We start from the raw sequence: 17,056 nt of genomic DNA, 5'->3' as shown, positions 1-17,056 counted from the left end.
AAGCTACTTTGGGTTCACTTTCTTTTCCTGATGGATCAAAGTGTGCACATGGGCAATTATTGTGGTGTAACTGATGTGCTGTAAATCCCCTCTACCCTCAGCTACATTGTAGTAAATTGTGTGGCTATACCCATTGTGGCTTGAGGGCAAATAGGTTGTTTTTTGTTGTTATGAAGTATCTAAGCATATGTTTTCTCCCATTTTCAAGGCTCACTCTTTGTTACTCCATGCGGCATGCCTTTCTAAAATGCAGAAGTACAGTACTTCATGTTTTCTATTCTCTCAAAAAGGTAACAAGAAGAGGAGATGGTTTTGATTTAGGGGATCAAGCTTCTGAAAGTGAGAGATCTTCTAATTTGGAAAGCAAGATTACGAACAAAGACAAAATAATCCATAAATTGAATTCAAAGGTTCGGTTTTTACTTTTCTGCATTACAAAAGTTGTTTTATTTTTCTGCATTACATTTTTTGCTATTGTAGCATTTTGTAGGAAGGAAGAATTCTGAAAATCTTACATACTGAAGTTGTAGCCCCAAAGTAACCATTATAATTTAGATGGGTATTAAACAGTGAAGAGCTGGCAAGCTACTTTGCTACTGAAGGAAGTTAAAGATCCAAAACAGTCATGACATGATATCCTGTTATATTTGCATCATAGCATTTTTCAGTATGTTATGCTACTAACCTCAACAACTTAATCCTTGATTGAACTTCGTAAATCAAACAAAAACTCAGTGTGTTGCTGTTTGTATAGCCATTTGATGCTTACTACTTTCATTTCTCTTGGGTATTGGATGGGAGGTGTGTCTCCTCAAAATTAGCAACCAGTGGAAGGGGTGCTTCTAAGCTATAGCCAAGGCCAAAAGTATTTGGATGTTTCAACTAAAAATGATCAGCAGTGACATAATTACCAATGTTCCATTTAAATTGTTATAAATGAAGCTTTAAAGTTAATACATGCATCTGTTTTTATCAATGCACAGAGTTGTAGACACCTTCTGAAATTGAAGTTAGTCATGAATTTTTAGTTAGATATTTTCAAGTTTCTGTGTTCTTCCATAAAAAGTAAAATCATCCTACCCTACCATACTTTAAGACTTCACCTAAACCAGGGCTGTCCAACTTCTGAGTGGCTAGGGGCTGCAGGCACCCCAGGCCCATGTTGCATGGACTGCACACCTCCAGGCTGCACACCAAAGTGCAGACACTGTACTGTGCTGGTGACCCCATGCTGCATGGGTTTTGGGTCCCGCCAAGACCACTGGCAGTCCACTTCAGCCCTACAAGCTGGCCACCCTGCCCTGTCCCCGCGCAAAAGCCAGGAAAGAGAGAGTGAGCCCAAAGACTCTGGTGGCAGCAGCAGGAGAGTAGTGAGGGCTGCTGCACCTGGATAAGGAGCCTCTAGAGCCACAGGCAAACCTCTCAGAGGCTTCATGTGGCCTTGAGTTGGATAGCTCAGCCCATGAGTTGGACAGCTCTAACCAGGGGTGACTGGCATTTTCTGAGTCAGGGGGGCATTTGCCCCCTGCCCCCCCCAGTGGGCAGTCAGCGACCGTGGCTGAGCTCACAGAGTTGAGGGGGAAGCCCCCATGGCTGATCACACTGACTGGGAAGCATGAGCGGGGCACCAAGGAGTGCCAGCGGTGCTTCTCTTGGTGCCTCCACTCTCTGGTTGGTACTCACAGGGGGGGCACTACTGCCTCCCTCCCCACCTGTTGCCTAAGTGGGGAGCACTGGCTGTCAGAGGGTGCACCAACGCTCTGCCCCCGCACCTGTGCATCGCCACTGGCTCTAAACTATTCTCAGTTTTGAGCCCTTATGTACATCTGAGAAAAGATGGCAGCATGAACAATAAACAGATCCATGATCCTGATGACCAAGGAGGGAAACTAATTACAGAGTCGGGGATAATATTCATGGAAACTCTTAATTTATACCGAGCAAGTTCCAATTCAAATACTGTTGCCACTTTCAGCTGTCTCAAGGAGGCGGGGACTGAGGGAGGGATTTTCGTAGTTAATTGGGCTTTGAAACATTTTGGGGTTTAGAGGTTAAAATGAACCTCTTGGGTTCCAGCATGACTACCAGATATGAATATTGTTGTGCATGCTGTACATAGTCTGTAAGTAAATCAGCAGACATTGATATTCTGATGGGATTTAATAATAACCTTCAACCACCTGAAGAGGAGTTCCAAAGAGGATGGAACTGAACTGTTCTCAGTGGTGGCAGATGGTAGAACAAAGAACAGTGGTCTCAAGTTGCAGCAAGGGAAGTTTAGGTTGGATATCAGGGAAAACTTTCTCACTAGGAGGGTAGTAAAACACTAGAACAGAGAGGTAGTGGAATCTCCATCCTTGGAGGTTTTTAAGACCCAGCTAGACAATGCCTTGGCTGGGATGATATAGTTAGGGATGGTCCTGCTTTGAGCAGGGGTTAGACTAGATAACCTCCTAAGGTCCCTTCCAAACCTAATTATCTATGATTTGACACTAGTTGGAGCTTCCCAGAGGACCCAGTGTACAGCAGCATCCCTGTTCGCAGGTACCAACCTAGTCAATTTTTCAGGTGCCTTTTCCATCATTACCTGGGTTTGTCTTATTTAAGAACTGGCCACTTTGCACGCATCTATTCTCCAAGTTCATAATTGTACAGAATATTTGTTCCATTATATCAGCCAGATCACATGGTGATTCTCATTACATGCAACAACTCATAATTTGTCATTAATTTTCCTAATGTCCTTATATACATGCTGAACAACAGAGATGATAAATTAACCTCTGAAGAACCTTCCATGAGAGCTCCCTCCAGGTGGAAGAGTATTTGTCCCAATTGTTTGGAACTTCCTAGATAAGAATAAATATGTGCCACTTTTGCCCGGCAAGCCCAGCTTGGAGAAGTACACTTCTGATTGGTGGAACATTTTTACCAATCAGGTGACAGCTGAGAGAGGCTTGTCCTGCCTCTGCTTGGAGGTGGGGGTGGCAAGGAGCCCCTGGACCTGATTGAAGACTGCTCTTTGAAGGCCTGGTAGACTTCAGGGACAGGGCCTCCAGTGTAAATAAAAGTCGAGCGTGTTCAGCACACTGGGCAGAGATGGCAAGGGACATTGGAGAGGGAAGAGCCTCCACAAGATCCTTTCTTCACCCCAATGGTGCACAGGCTGGTGCACAGGGCTCAGGCACAGGCTCTGGGAGCCGCGTTGAGGCAGCTCAAGACTGCATCCTCAGCAGAGGGCTGGACGGAGTGGTGTTCAGGTCAGCAAATGGGGAGCCAGCCCTGGGAGCAGCTCAAGGCTGCTTGGGCCCTGCGCATTGTGCAGTCCGGCACACAGAGAACCTGCCCTGGGAGCAGCTTGAGGCTGCTCAGGTTAGCCCAGGCGTAAGCTGGATAGCTGGAGCCCCACAGTGTGGCCCAGCCAAAGAACTAAAAGAGCCCCGGAACCTAGAGCAGGGCCCAGGAAAGGCGACGTCTAGGCATAAGGCCAGGTAAACCCAGCTAGCAGTGGCTAGGTTCCGTCCCCACGAGAGATGGAAGAACGCCCAGTGCCCAAAGTGGAGCACAGGGCCAGGAGCAGAGGTGCCGGAGTGACACAGACGATGCTGGTGGGGCCTGTGACTGGAAGGGCTCTGAGGTCTGGTCAGCGGCTCCTCAAAGGAAACTAAGTTGCTGGTGGAGTTGGGTCCCTCAGGGGAGGCATCCCTGAAATAAGGTAATTCCCCCCTTGGGAAGCCCTGGGTGAAAGTTTCTCTCCCACCTAGACCCATAGAAGGGGAAGCACCCCTTGCTAGCTGGGATCCAGGGGTAAACGCACCTCAAGTCGTGTAAGACTGCACCTCATATTTTGTATAACTGTTATCATAATTATGAATATGTTGTACAAAATGTTATGGATTTGGGTTAGTTTGGTATAATGGGTTTTTGGCTTATCATATTTTAAATATTCATCTGTATACCTTTGATGTTGTTAAAAGATACTGCTAAGAATATTTTTGGAAACTTTTCCTTTGTTATCTATTAGAATATATACATATATAATAAAAAATAATATGTATATTATAATTCAGTAAACTGTAAATAGTTAAGAGCATTGGTGTGGAGTTGACTCTATAGTGGGAAGATGGATCTGTGCACCCATGGCCGCCTTACAGCACTGTTGACTGCCTCATCTATCCTTTCCAATTGAGGATGAGCACACCTTTGGGTATTCCCGGGTTACAAATAGAATATCTTGAAGATAGTTCTGTCCACCACTGCTAATTTCTGAAGGCATCTGTATAAAACATTATAGTTATTGGAATTGCATGAAGTTGACACATCTAGTACTATCTGCATCACACTGCATTTCGATGTGGTACCAAAGGACCATTGATCAGTGAACTTCTGCATAAATTCAGGCCTATAGTTTGTAGCCTCTGCTCCCTGCTTCCTTCCCACCCTCCCTGCAGCCTCTGCTTCCCTGTTCCTTCGCCAGCTTCTGCTCAGTGCCAGCAGGCTCCGTCCCCATTCTAGCCTGGAGCACTGAGCACAGCCCCCAGTAGACGTGTGGGCTGTATGCTGCTGCTTTGGGGCTGGGCTCAGTTCCACAGGCTGCAGCATGGATGGAGCATGCTGGCCCGGAGAAAGGGTAACCATGGGATGGAGAGGGACAGGCAGGAGAGTAGATGCTGCAGGATGTGGGGCGGGGGGTAGAAGAGGCTGCAGAAGAGAGATGGTGGGATGCAGGGGGGAACAGGGACAGAAAACAGCTGTGGCTATGGATCTAAATCTGGGTAGAGGCTGGAGCCTGAGCCACAGCAGTTGCTCCTCCTTGCTGCTGCATACACTTCTAAAATGAGAGGCTTTTTTGCCTATGTTAAATGAGGCAGAGGGTGACAACTTCATCTTAGAATCGAGTTAATACTGTAGTTAAGCTATTATAGGTATAAGGGAATTGCACTCACGTAAGTAAATAAACATTTCTGTTGTGAAGTGTTTACTGTGTAAATCTTTTAAGAGTAAGAGAAGTAAAATACTTGTATTTTTTTCTGTTCCCGTTAGATTGAAGAACTGAAGAAGGAAAACTATGAATTAGAGCAACATGTTATGCAACTGCTTGATACCAAGCAGGAGGTGGAGAGTCAGGTGGACAATTTGACCAGTAAGAATGAGTATCTTTGTAAAGAACTGGTAGTAGTTGACAAATTGGCTGAACAGCTGGAAAAAGAAAAAGAATTAGTGTTGAGTACTGCCGACAAGGAACTTGAGGAAGCAAAGGTATTTAATGATCAGAATTAATACTGTGTGCTAAAAAGAGTGTGTACTATAGAGGGAGTTGGTAAGTTCACAACTTTTGTGGCCAAATTTTATTTTGCTTTACTTGCCTAAATAGTATGTATGTAGCAATATAACTTCAGTTTTTTACATTTAGATGCATTTTACAAGTTAGCAGTATTCATGCCAGCCTGCTAGCACTACCCGGGGAAACCAGAATTGCCCAGATTTGTGCATAGAGTTGAACAAGTCCCCAGAATTTGTCAGGCAAACAACATGCCTAGTGGGTTTTATATGCTGGAAAGGGGAACTCCTGCCTTTTACCTAGAAACCGAGTGGTCAGGGCACTTGTTTAGAGACTGAGTTTTAAGTCTTTCTAACCAGTGAGGATTTGACCCTGTATTTGCTTTCTTGCAAAGTGCTCTAATCACAAGGACACGGGCTAGACATTGCCCTGAGTTCTTTTCAAGCCTCACCTTAAAGCTGGTGCATTATACCTTGCTTTCTAAGTGGCTAAATAGTGTTGGGCCCTATTGAAAACAAGGGCCCAGGTTGAGTCCCTTCCTTCGAGGGAAGAATCCATTTCACTGAGCCACAACCTCTAGCCTTCACCCTCCTTTTGGCAACATATGTTTCTGTTGCCTAATGAGCCAACTCCAAGAGAAAGGCTTATGCAGGGTCTGGGGGATCACCAGACTTGTGGCCTGATGATTGAAGTATTTTTCTGGGAAATAGGAGATATAGGTTCAAGTTTCTGCTGGGTGAGGAGTAGCCCCAGAATCCAGGTCTCCTGCTCCCTGGAAAAGTGACCTAATTCTTGTTTTTTCTCTGATAATAAAAAATCCCCAATTTGGGGGTTAAAAAAGTAACCCTAAATCCACATTTTTTCCTGATTTAAAATGAAACACCACTATATATATCTGTGTATTAGTGGTGTTTCATTTTAATCATGGAAAAATGTAGATTTGGGGGTATTTTTTTAACCCCCAAATTGGGGTTTTTTTATCAGAGAAAACCAGGATCCCTGCTAATCAGTAAGGAGGTTCACACGAGCTCTGGGGTGGAGGGGAGCCGTTTTACTTAGAATAGATCTGAGAGCTGCTCTAATCAAAGTGCCCCCAGCATCACATGTATTCAGCATCCCACGTTTCAAAATGACAGCTGCGGCGCTTTAACTAAAGCTCGTTGGATGAGCTTTAGATAAAGTACTCCCGCTGCCATTTTGAAATGCAGGCACGTTGAATGCATATGACATGGAGGCTGCTGGAGTGCACTAATTAGTACACTCTAGCAGATTCGATTAAAAGCCACAGTTATTTATCTGCGTAAGTGCCACTCAGGCATGCAAAGTGAAATAGGAGCTAACCCTTAATTTTTTGGGATGAAATGTTCTAGTCTTGCTTTCTGCTTTAAGGTATATTTTATTTTATTTTTTTAATTTAAAAGATAATGTATTAAAAAACTTTAAAAAAACAATGAAGGGAAGAGGTCAAGTATGGCTGGTGCATTGCACTCTTAAAGCACTTAAGAAAGATGCTTAGTAATGAGTTAAATCAGTAAGTCTCAATCTTGTTAGTCTCGGGGATCCCCTTGTTAGATTGAGAGTACCCATCAGAAAATGCTAACTCTTGGCTTTTGCTTGCTTTTTGACTGTGGAAAAATAATAGAGCAATTCTTTTGTTGCAAAGAACTCAGAAATAGCAAGCAGGTCAGAATGTTTTTGATATTGTGGATTCATATTTGAAATTTCTGGGTTTATCTTGTGACTCACATGTAGAGGTTTGTATGCCAAAGAGCGATAATATTGCAACAGGGTTCCATAACTCCCTGGCTGGGAATCACTGGGTTAGACTAAATAGTCAAGGAAAAGGAGTTATGTTTAAATTTGGGGAGAAAGGCCAAGAGTAGACTGCCAGTCATCTTATGTTTTAGGGACAATCCTACAGCCTTATCTGGTAGGACAGTTCACGTTTAGTGACAAGATCAATTTGAGCAGTGATATCATAAAGGCTGAAATATGTGGAATTGGCATTTCTGCAGTTAAAGACAAAACAGTCTTTTCAGAGCAATGTGAGAAGATTTCTCCCTGCTTCACCATCCCAAAAAAGGATAAATTATATCCCACTTTTTGAGATTTAGCATCTTCTATTTCCATAGTTGAGGAGAGAATAGCATTTCAGATGAATGCAGATGCCAAAAATAGAAGGTGTGAAGATCACATGTTTTCTGAAGCTCATTGAATTTATTAAATATAGAGGGCCAGATCCTTCCTGATTTGGGCTGGAGAAAATTGTCATGCCTTATTTACTTAAGTTGAATTATGAAAATTCGTGCAAGCTGAGAATCTGTCCCAGGAACATAAGTAGAAAAGGAACTTTTGGTAAATCAGATGAAACAATTTGACCTGTTCTATTAAATTTCAGCAAGAAATATCTTTATCATTCAATAAAGCTTCAGATTTTAAAGTTACTTTAGGACTGCAAAATATACAAAGGTCCTAGTCTTGCATTCAGAGCATATGAGGAAGACCCTTTACCCGCACACAGTAAGAGCCACTGGCTTCAGCTGGACTCTGTGAACATAAGAATCTGCCTGTATTGAGCTGATTGCAAGGTCAGAGCAGAGGCACAGGTGTGGGTTGCTAGAGCAACCGCTGGGGAGTCAGCTGACAGGAAGGGGCAGGGCCTGGCACATATAAACCCCAGGGCTGAGGCCAGGAGGGCAGTTCTCCACTAGCAGACAAAGGAGAAGGAACTCTGCCGGAGCAAGCAGAGTGGAGAAGCCTGATGGCGTGAGCAGCTCCTGTTTGCTGTTATGGGGTGGAGAATTCCCTGGTAGGGACTGACTGATGGTTAGCTAGACAGCTTAGATTTTATGTTACAGCCCAGGGGCTTGAGTTTTCTGTTTCTAGTTTTATAAGACCGGTGGTTTGGGTGAGGCTATTAGGGGTTGGAGGAGGCCTCATAGGGGATCCCCAGCACCAGAGAGGGCACAGCATTTTGGGGTACACTGGCCCCAGCCCCAGAGCGAGGAGGCAGCGAGAAGCCCCAGAGCAAGGAGGCCAGTGGAGTACCAGGAAGGCGCGGAACGAGAAAGAGTTAGACAGGGTGGTGGAAAGCCCAGGGAAGACAAGGGGAGGGCCAAATTACAACAAGGTCCAGATCAAACCACGTCAGTATCCTCTGCGAAGCTTGGTCTGCGGTGTAGGGGTGGAAAAGGAGCCGCAGATAGCGCTCCCTGGCATCAGGGCAAATAAAATGGGCAGCCTCCCGCTAATTAACATCCATTAATTAATCAAGATCAAGGCATGGCAGGCAAGAAGGCAGGCAGTTGGCCCATAACAGGAGGGCAGAGTCACTGATAGACTAGTAGAGGTACTCTTGTCACAGAGACAAACTTGTCATGATATTTCAATTGAAAATTGCTGGAATAAACAATATTGTATGGCACATGCTACATAAGGGAGCATACATTCTTCCCATTTTTTCTTTTAAATCACCCTAGTGCCAAAAAAGCTGAGGGATAAAATTATAGGAGTTGCAATAGAGGAAACATGTTTTGACTATTCCAGTGAAAATGGCTTTTGATTTTACCATTACGAAAATTGTGTATAGATGCTTAATATGTAAGTACTCCTCAGAGGAAAGGTAGCTGGGCTGTGTGTCTTGTTTCAAAACAAAACCAAAACTTGCTGAACTCCTTATTCCAGTCTTCAGCCTTTTTTGGTCCATGTGCAACAACTTGAATTTATAACACTGTGGACAGTATTGTACTTTGGTGTCCCTGTCAGCTGTAGAGCAAGGGTAGAGGAATCTTATGGGAAACCCTACATTTAACTAGCCCCATTTTAACAAGTTTCTTGGGAATCCAAATCTGGTGAAAGGGATTTTGCACTTTCTTTTTGTTCACTGCAACAGACATTGATGCTTTTATTGCTCTATTGATGACTTACTCAGGCAAAATTCTTATTATTTAGACCTCTGCATTCTAATTCATTCTTTAACGGAAGTTTCTTGTTAAACAGTGTGTCTCCAGTCCAGCTAATCTAGAAGACATGTTCAAACAGCTTAAAAAGAGCAGAAACACTGGGCAAAACATGCTGTATTTTCTGTTGAATAGTTACCATTGTACTTTTCTCACGTTTTATTCTAGATTCAAATTCGACAACAGCAAAATAATATCAGAAAGTTGGAACATACAGTGGAAATACTAAATTCTGTAAGCTAAATATATGTTCTTAATATTTTTGTAGTTATGAATTCAAAGTATATTTAATGCTATTCCAATGGGATAATTAGTCAAATTAAAATGAGGTAACAGGAGCAGGGACTTATTTCCAAGGAAGTGTCTAGTAAATATTGGTGTCTCTGCAGTTTCCAGGCAGCTAGCGAGGGCACAGACAGAAGTTACGTTTTCTTGTGCAGTCAGCCCCTTTGAAGTGCTCTACAGCTGTGCCCTAACAGAAGTGCATGGCTGCAGAGCACTTTAAAAGTGCTCAACTGCATGATAATCTGAGCCCCCATTACATGAGGGTTCAGGTGAAAGCGCTCCACAGTGCCTTCATTAACTTCTGTTAGCATGTGCCAGGAGCAGGCCTGCGCTGATAAAGCCCAGCCCCACTGCTGGTGCTGTCTTCAGAATGGGAGGGGGAGACGGGAGGGGAGGGAGTTTTGTCTGGGATTTGTCCAGCCCCCTTCCGGTGAGGGGGGAGGGGTAATCCACCTGCTCCATCTTCCAGCACAGCCTGGGCAAACCCCAGACTGAGCTCCCTCCCCTTCCTTCCCCACTTCCAATTATGAAGACAGCACCGGAGCTGAGGCAGGGGGCAGGGCCTTGGGGAGAGTGGCTGCACACATGCAGCTGTTCCAAAATGGAGCTCAGTCCTCCAACTGCCTGGACCCAACAGCAAACATTTGTTAGATCAGTGGGAACGTGTAACTCATGACACTTCCTGCAAAGCGCCATGAATTACAGCGGGGAGCTGCATGTCTGCCAGCACTCTGAAAGTTAGGGGCAGTTTAACTGTATTTCATTGAAGGGTAAGCTGCTACAGTCTAACTTTCACTTATTACACTCACAAATAGTTATCACATATCAGTTGGTTTGGAGTAAAGCCTTGTCTCTTAATTCAATTACATTTGATCATTTTTCTGTGAATGAGCGAATTTAATTTGCCTTTCTTTTTACTGTTCCACAAAACAGAAAAATTATGAAATATATATGCACTGAAATGGATATCTAATTTTTGAAGTCTCTAGAGAAATCAGAATGTCTTGCAATTTATTCTTAGTGTCTTTATTTTTGAGAGTCATATTAACTTTTCTGCACAATCTATATTACTTGACTGCTGTGAATACCTTTAAGAAACATAGAAAGCCAATATCTTATCCTTTAAATAATTTTACACCTTCCCCATATATTAATAATATAATGTTGTTTGGACATGTATACAATTTTACATAAAATTATGATAAACATTTTATCAAAATAAGCTCTAGGTTAGTGATTGGATGCATTAACCTGCTTCTACAGTAAATTAATAATTTATGGAATCTTGTATTGGGAAATAAAAGTTTGCAGTTGTCAAGACCTCATAGGATTCCTACCACACAGCAATATTAAGAGTTTTCACAAGATTCCATTTTTTGCTGTTTATGCATTTGGATATTACAGTGGTTTTTATGCCTCAGTCCTGCAATGAGCTCACTGTGGGAGGACTGCTGTGCCCTGGCAGGTCACTGTAGGATTAGATCATATCCACACTGCAAGCTTATCTTGCTAGACAAATGGCATCCTCAACTACTCTTCAGGGATCCATACCTTCTGCCTCCTGAACCAGAACCAGTATAGTCATTGCATAGCTCTCGTTTCAGGTGTGCTAAGTCATCTGCTTAGAGCACCATGGAAACTGGGACGTAGCCCACATGTAGTTGCATGGAATGTTTGATGCCACTGCCTATCAATGCAAGCTTGTGATGTACACATCTAGAACATTTTAAATACATTTGAAAACCCAAGAATCTAGATGTGTACACCACTTGAGGCTGGTTTCAATTTCTGGAATGTTTTAAAAGCACGCCAGAAAAACTGAGTACTATTTTAACCTAGTCCTCTGTAAACAGGGCATTTCATGCCTAGTATCTGGTCAGTCCTATCCCACACTGCACAACTCCTCCCCCACTCCCCCCATACTCCCCAAACACATCCAGGGCAAAGGACTATTGTGAATGCAGCCAGGGCTCTACAGCCTACAAAGACTACAGTCTGCAAGGGTGGGGAAGCAGAAAGCCTCCGTGTTAGGTTCAATTCCTGCAAAAGACCTGGGTGGGAGTGTCAGCTTCATTTGGGGCAGGGGTGAGTAGCCAGGTGCAGGAGGCTGTGTAACCCTGCTCATAGTTCCTTGGGGAGCCCCAGGAACTCTGGTATTTTTCACTCTCTGTCCCCTGAAAGCATTTCGTCAGTTTTACTTCCCTTCATGGACTCTGTGCTGTGCGTCCCAGGTTCATTTGGAGTTGTGATAAGTGTCAGAGGGTTGGCAGATGGTTGGGGCCTGTGTGATCCTTTGCTTGTCATGTTGTGGGGAATACTCCAGGGGCTTCCCAAAATCTCCCTCACTTCAAGCAGGACTTGCACTGTCAGTTTCACTTTGCAACAGGGATTCTGTGGCAAGGGAGTGAGTTGGGGGTTGCCAGGTGCTAAGGGGAGCTGAGTGACCCTGATTGTGGTGCCTAGGGGACTACATGTTCTGGGACTCCCACAAGATCTCCAGGTTTTTTTTTGCCTGCCCTGGAAAACATATTGTCAATTTCAGTTCTCTGAATGGACCCTGTGCTGTGGATCCCAGGCTCATTTGGAGTAGGGGGTGTGAGTTGAGGGGTTGCCAGGTGCTGGGGAGTCTGAATGACCTATGCTTGTGGTGCCTGGGCAGCTACATGCTTCAGGAGCCCCAAGAATATCATCTTCTTTGCCTGCGCTGGAAATCATTTTGTCCATTTTACTTCCATCCAGGACCCTTCCACACGCCCGTTCCTCGCCACCCATCCCCAACACCTGGCAACCTCTCCAGTCACTCCCTGCCCCAACTGATCCTGGGACCACAGGGAAGGGTCTGTGCAGGAAAGTGCAATTGACAAAATGCCTTCCAGTGCTAGTCTTGCAGAAAGAGAAAAGCAGAGATCTTGGGGAGCTCCCAGAACACCCAGCTCCCTGGATACCACATGCAAGGGTCACACAGCTTCCCAGCACCCAACAACCACTCCATTCTCACCTCCCTGCCCCAAGTGAGCTTAGGATCCAGTAGCTGCAGGGTCTATAGCAGGAAGGTTAAACTGATTAAATACCTTTAAGGGCAGGTTTGAAAAGTCGTAGAATTCTTCCAGGGGCCCTGGGAGCACCCAGATCCCCCTTCCTCCCTGGATCCATAAGAAGGAAGTCACAGCACCTAGCAAGCCTTTCATCAGTCCCCATACTCCTGCCCCAAATGAGTTTGGGACCCCACAGAGTAGGATCCGTTTCCTGTAATGAAGGCCAAACTATTCCCTCCACAAACACACCCATGCACCCCCAGTGAACCACACAGATTTTTTAAACAGTCTTCTTTATTAAACCCCATCAATCTTTTGAACTTTTAAATGTTTTGAGAAGAGGGAACAGAGGATTTCAGTTTCTGACAGTGGTGTCGTCTTCTTTCTCAATCGTTCAGCCAATATGGGCATTTCTCCCACTCTAGGGGAATCCTGGGGAAACTCGTGGCATTGACTTCTGGAAACCATGATGGTCTGGGTACTCTACCACCCTGGTGGCATTTTGGTAGCTATGAAGTGGAGGTTTAAATAGGACTCTTAACGGTGTACATGTGGACACCTCTGTCCAGGGACAAATGCGAGCCAGTTCCGAATCAGTGACGTTCTCGGAACAGTTCAATTGTTATGTCTGTCTGCACCCCTGGGGTGCTTTCTGATGAGCACATATGTTCAGGGGCATGCGTTCCCCACAGGACAAATAGCAGTAGTACATACTTGTGCCACAGCTATTTGTCCCAGGGCATGCCCCTGCACGCACCCTCCAGCACATGGCAAATTGCCGGCAACCTTACAAAGGGTGGCTGGGCATATCCTGGGGCAGCAGTGGCACTGAGCCAGCCCCTCAGAATCTGGCCATCAGCCAGAGTGATGTCTCTAGCCAGCCAGGGTCCATTTCTGGCAGCACATACTGCTTTGTACACCATGCCGCTTTTTTTAGCAGCATGTATTTTTATACACTGGGATCTTCCATTCAAATTAGTGCAGTGAACATGTGCGTGTGCACTACATGCAGCTTGCAGTGCTGCAGACTGCACGCGCGTACTTGTCAGGACACACCCCAAGTGTCTTTCATTTTGCAAGTTGGAATTATGGACATTAAAGGCTAGAACCAGTAAAGGACTTAAATGCCTACAAAAAGACTGATGGAATTCAGAGGCCTAAGCCCAAAATTGTGGTCTTCACAACTCCCACTCAGCTGCCTCCTAACTCTAGAGATACATATACTCTTTCTTAATGTTTCTTAATATATTTTTTTAAGTTAAAAAGGTGCATCTCTTCCCATGCCTATAATTGACTCACTTTTGAAAGGGCAGAGGTGCCCTGTCTTACGCATAAGCCCAGTTAGGATCCAGGAATTGGGCATTTCTCCACCTGAGTCTTGGAGGGTCTCAGTCAAGAAGGCATTCTAAAAGCATGTCTTAAGAGTGCGGTTTCCTGACAAAAGGTTAGTGACTGCTGGGATTTTTGTGGTTTTTTTAGAACAAGGTGAAAGGGGAGAGCAGATGGAGTTGGTGGTTAGCAATGGTGCTCACCTTTAAAATAATTGTCTAGTGGTTAGAAAATTAAATCAAAAAGTACAAGAGCTGAGTCAATCCCTCCTTAACCTTTTGAGGCTCAAACCCACCCCTTAAGTGTCTTAACCATCAAGCTATAGGCTGTTCTGTGTGAGGGCATTGTCCATCCTTCTCAATGAAGCTGAAGCTGCAAAAAGAATTCAAAATTCATGGAGCAAGAAGCAGCATAACATTATGGCTTTCTAATTCAGGCACTTTTAGGAAAAGAGAGTTCTGGGTTACAGCTCCTCTACCCAACTTTTGGATAAAATACATTGTTTATGCATTTTATACAAAGACTTCTTAATGTAAAATCTAGAAATAGTCCTGGAAGCAGGATATTTAGGCAGTCATTTTAAGGTGGAAGCACTCTTAAGTTATTCTCTAAATATACACTATTCTTTTTAAAAAGAAAAAGCAGTTCATAGAAAAAGCTGAATAACTGAACATCATATTGGACCAACCTTAGAAGATTATAATCATATTTGGATAATATTGAAAAAATGTGAAAATACAGATATCTAGCAATTACCTCAGAATAATAAGTATGAATAGATCATACAAGAAATAGCTATATCACTTTAATCTTGAAGAATAAGTTTATCCATTTGTCTCATAAAATTCAGTATTTTTCAATGAAATACTTCAGTTAACACCTTTTCCATTTGGCAATGTAAAAGATTATTTTAGAAACTGAGTCTGGTAAAAAACAAGGGGAGTCTCCTTCAAGACTTCATACCTTTATCAAGACATTAGAGGAGGGCAAAGATAATTATAAAAGTGAAGCTGAGAACGTGAGGAAGATGTTCCGAAATAGATCATCAAGTCCTAAACACAAACCTACTTGTGGTAGCACATCAAAACGTACTTCACCCATCCAGGTAAGCTTGGGGTTTACTGTAGCACAGAATCAAAGCATTTATTTTATATTGATTTTCCTAAAACAAAACCTGGTTCTACATCTACAGTCAGTGATAACAGAAATCTTAGTAATTTTTTTCTAATATAATGACAGCCTGAGTGCTGTAGGTGGGGGAGAGACAGTTCCCATGTAGCTAAGCACACTGTGATTCTGGATATACATCTCCTTAAATACCTTTTAAGGTTGTGTATGATTAAATATGAATACTTCCTAAGGTGCTTAAGTAAATAGTTTTGTGATAAGTAGGCAATTGCCATTAAAAATAAATTGAATAAACTCCTTTGTCCGTTATATAAAATAGCTAGAAAACAGTGAGACAGACTGATAGGTGACTAATTAATAGGAGACACGTGTTATAAAGACATTTAATGTTCATATCTAGTAAATAATATTGATTAAAATGTATACATATAATCTTGACTGGAGATGTTCAATTCTAGGCTTCCTGCATTTTTTATGTTAGATGTGTATACATTTCAAGACCAGAAATATTGAGAAATGTATACTTTTTTCTTTAATTTTAAAGAAAGAATTTATTATGTTATTTTTAAGGGCATAAATTCAGATCCAGAAGTCCTGAAACTCTTGAGAGAACGTGAAGAACTTAAGACAATGCTTGAAAAATATGAGCGCCACTTGTCAGAAATTCAGGGTAACCTCAAGGTTTTAACAGCTGAGAGAGATAAATTTGTCAATCTTTATGATCAGGTAATCTTATTTATTTACTTTTGTGCAAAGAAAGCCTGAATATCTCTTGTGAAAAACAATTTTTATTTCATTTCCCCCCCTGCTTTAGGAAGACTGCTGTGATTTAAGCCCCTGCTTTTCAGGATAATATTGAAGCAGTTGTTTTCCATTAACTGCTATCCTTAATAGGGTTGCTGTTCTGAATGCATACACCCATGGTTTGAGATTATCAGAGAAAACATAAGTAGGGCTGTAAGGTACCTCCAGAGTTCATCTAGTCCAACTCCCTGCCTGAGGCAGGATCATCCCTATCCAAAACATCCTATACAATCCATAATCTAAATTCTTCTTAATAAGACTATCATCATCCCTGACACAACACAAGACATAACACCTTAATCTGTGGGCAGGTAAAGCAGACGAACCATGGCAGCCAATGTCCTGTTTTTAGAAAAGGCTGTTGACGTATACTTGAGAGATCTTCAGTAGAGGGTCATGCCCCCCGCTACAGGAGAAGGCAAAACCCTTCACGGTTCATGCCAGTTTGACCACAGGGTAAAATTCCTTCTTGACCCAAATATGGCAATTGTTTGTCTCTCTGCTCAGGGTCAGACCAAGACCCTCTAGTTAGGAACCACTGGGTTTGGTCCCAGCAGGAGCATTGACATAACCCAGTTGGCTACAATGCCTCTGAGGGAGGTTTAAAAACACCCTGATGCATGAAACAGAAAGGGCAGGTGGCAAGGGCAGGTGGCAACAAGCAGAGCCCAAAAGCACGGGAAATACTCATAGAAAAAATGACCTCATCACCCACAAGAGTTCTGAGGTGCATTTATCTGACTAACTGCATGTTTTCTTCTGGTCATTAGGTCTGAAGAAAAAATTGAATTTTTGGTGAAAAACAGAAAAATAAAATATGTCAGCCAGAAATTAAGCTGGTTTGGTTTGGAAGAAATGCTACTGTAATACCTCGTCTAAGTTGTAATTTGGATTTCTCATGGTTAATTTCTCCCTTATTACATCTCCTATTTTCACTATAGTTTCTCCTCTTGATGAGGGGAGAATGTACATCATGAAACTTTCAAGGGCTTTTTCATAGAATCATAGCATCATAGAAGTAGGGTTGGAAGGGACCTTGTAGATCTTCAAGTCCGGCCCGGGCAGGAGAAAAGACTGGACTCGAATGAGTCCAGCCAGGTAGTCATCAAGCCTCTTCTTAAAGACCCACAGAGTAGGAACCAGCACCACTTCCCTAGGAAGTTGGTTCCAGCTCCTAGCTGCCCTAACTGTGAAGTAGTTCTTGCGGATGTCTAATCTAAACCTCCTCTCCAATA

General features: G+C 43.3%; 1 protein-coding gene across 3 annotated transcripts in view; it reads left to right on the top strand.

The window, feature by feature from the left end:
* Window positions 1-202: 202 nt before the first annotated feature.
* The window catches only part of TSGA10 (testis specific 10), a 51,104-nt gene continuing 34,250 nt past the window's right edge, over window positions 203-17,056 (top strand). For 2 of the 3 annotated variants that reach the window (XM_019529475.1, XM_019529474.1), the window contains exons 1-5: window positions 203-410; window positions 5,044-5,259; window positions 9,409-9,474; window positions 14,794-14,994; window positions 15,588-15,743. In XM_019529475.1, the coding sequence (XP_019385020.1) occupies window positions 228-410; window positions 5,044-5,259; window positions 9,409-9,474; window positions 14,794-14,994; window positions 15,588-15,743 (822 nt within the window). In that variant the 5' untranslated portion in view covers window positions 203-227. The remainder of the gene's footprint in view (window positions 411-5,043; window positions 5,260-9,408; window positions 9,475-14,793; window positions 14,995-15,587; window positions 15,744-17,056) is intronic. The other variant, XM_019529476.1, reaches the window with a different exon arrangement.

The sequence above is a fragment of the Crocodylus porosus genome, unplaced genomic scaffold, assembly GCF_001723895.1.
Source record: "Crocodylus porosus isolate Cpor-Errol unplaced genomic scaffold, CroPor_comp1, whole genome shotgun sequence".
Taxonomy (NCBI): Eukaryota; Metazoa; Chordata; order Crocodylia; family Crocodylidae; genus Crocodylus; species Crocodylus porosus.
This window is presented reverse-complemented; position numbering and strand designations above follow the sequence as displayed.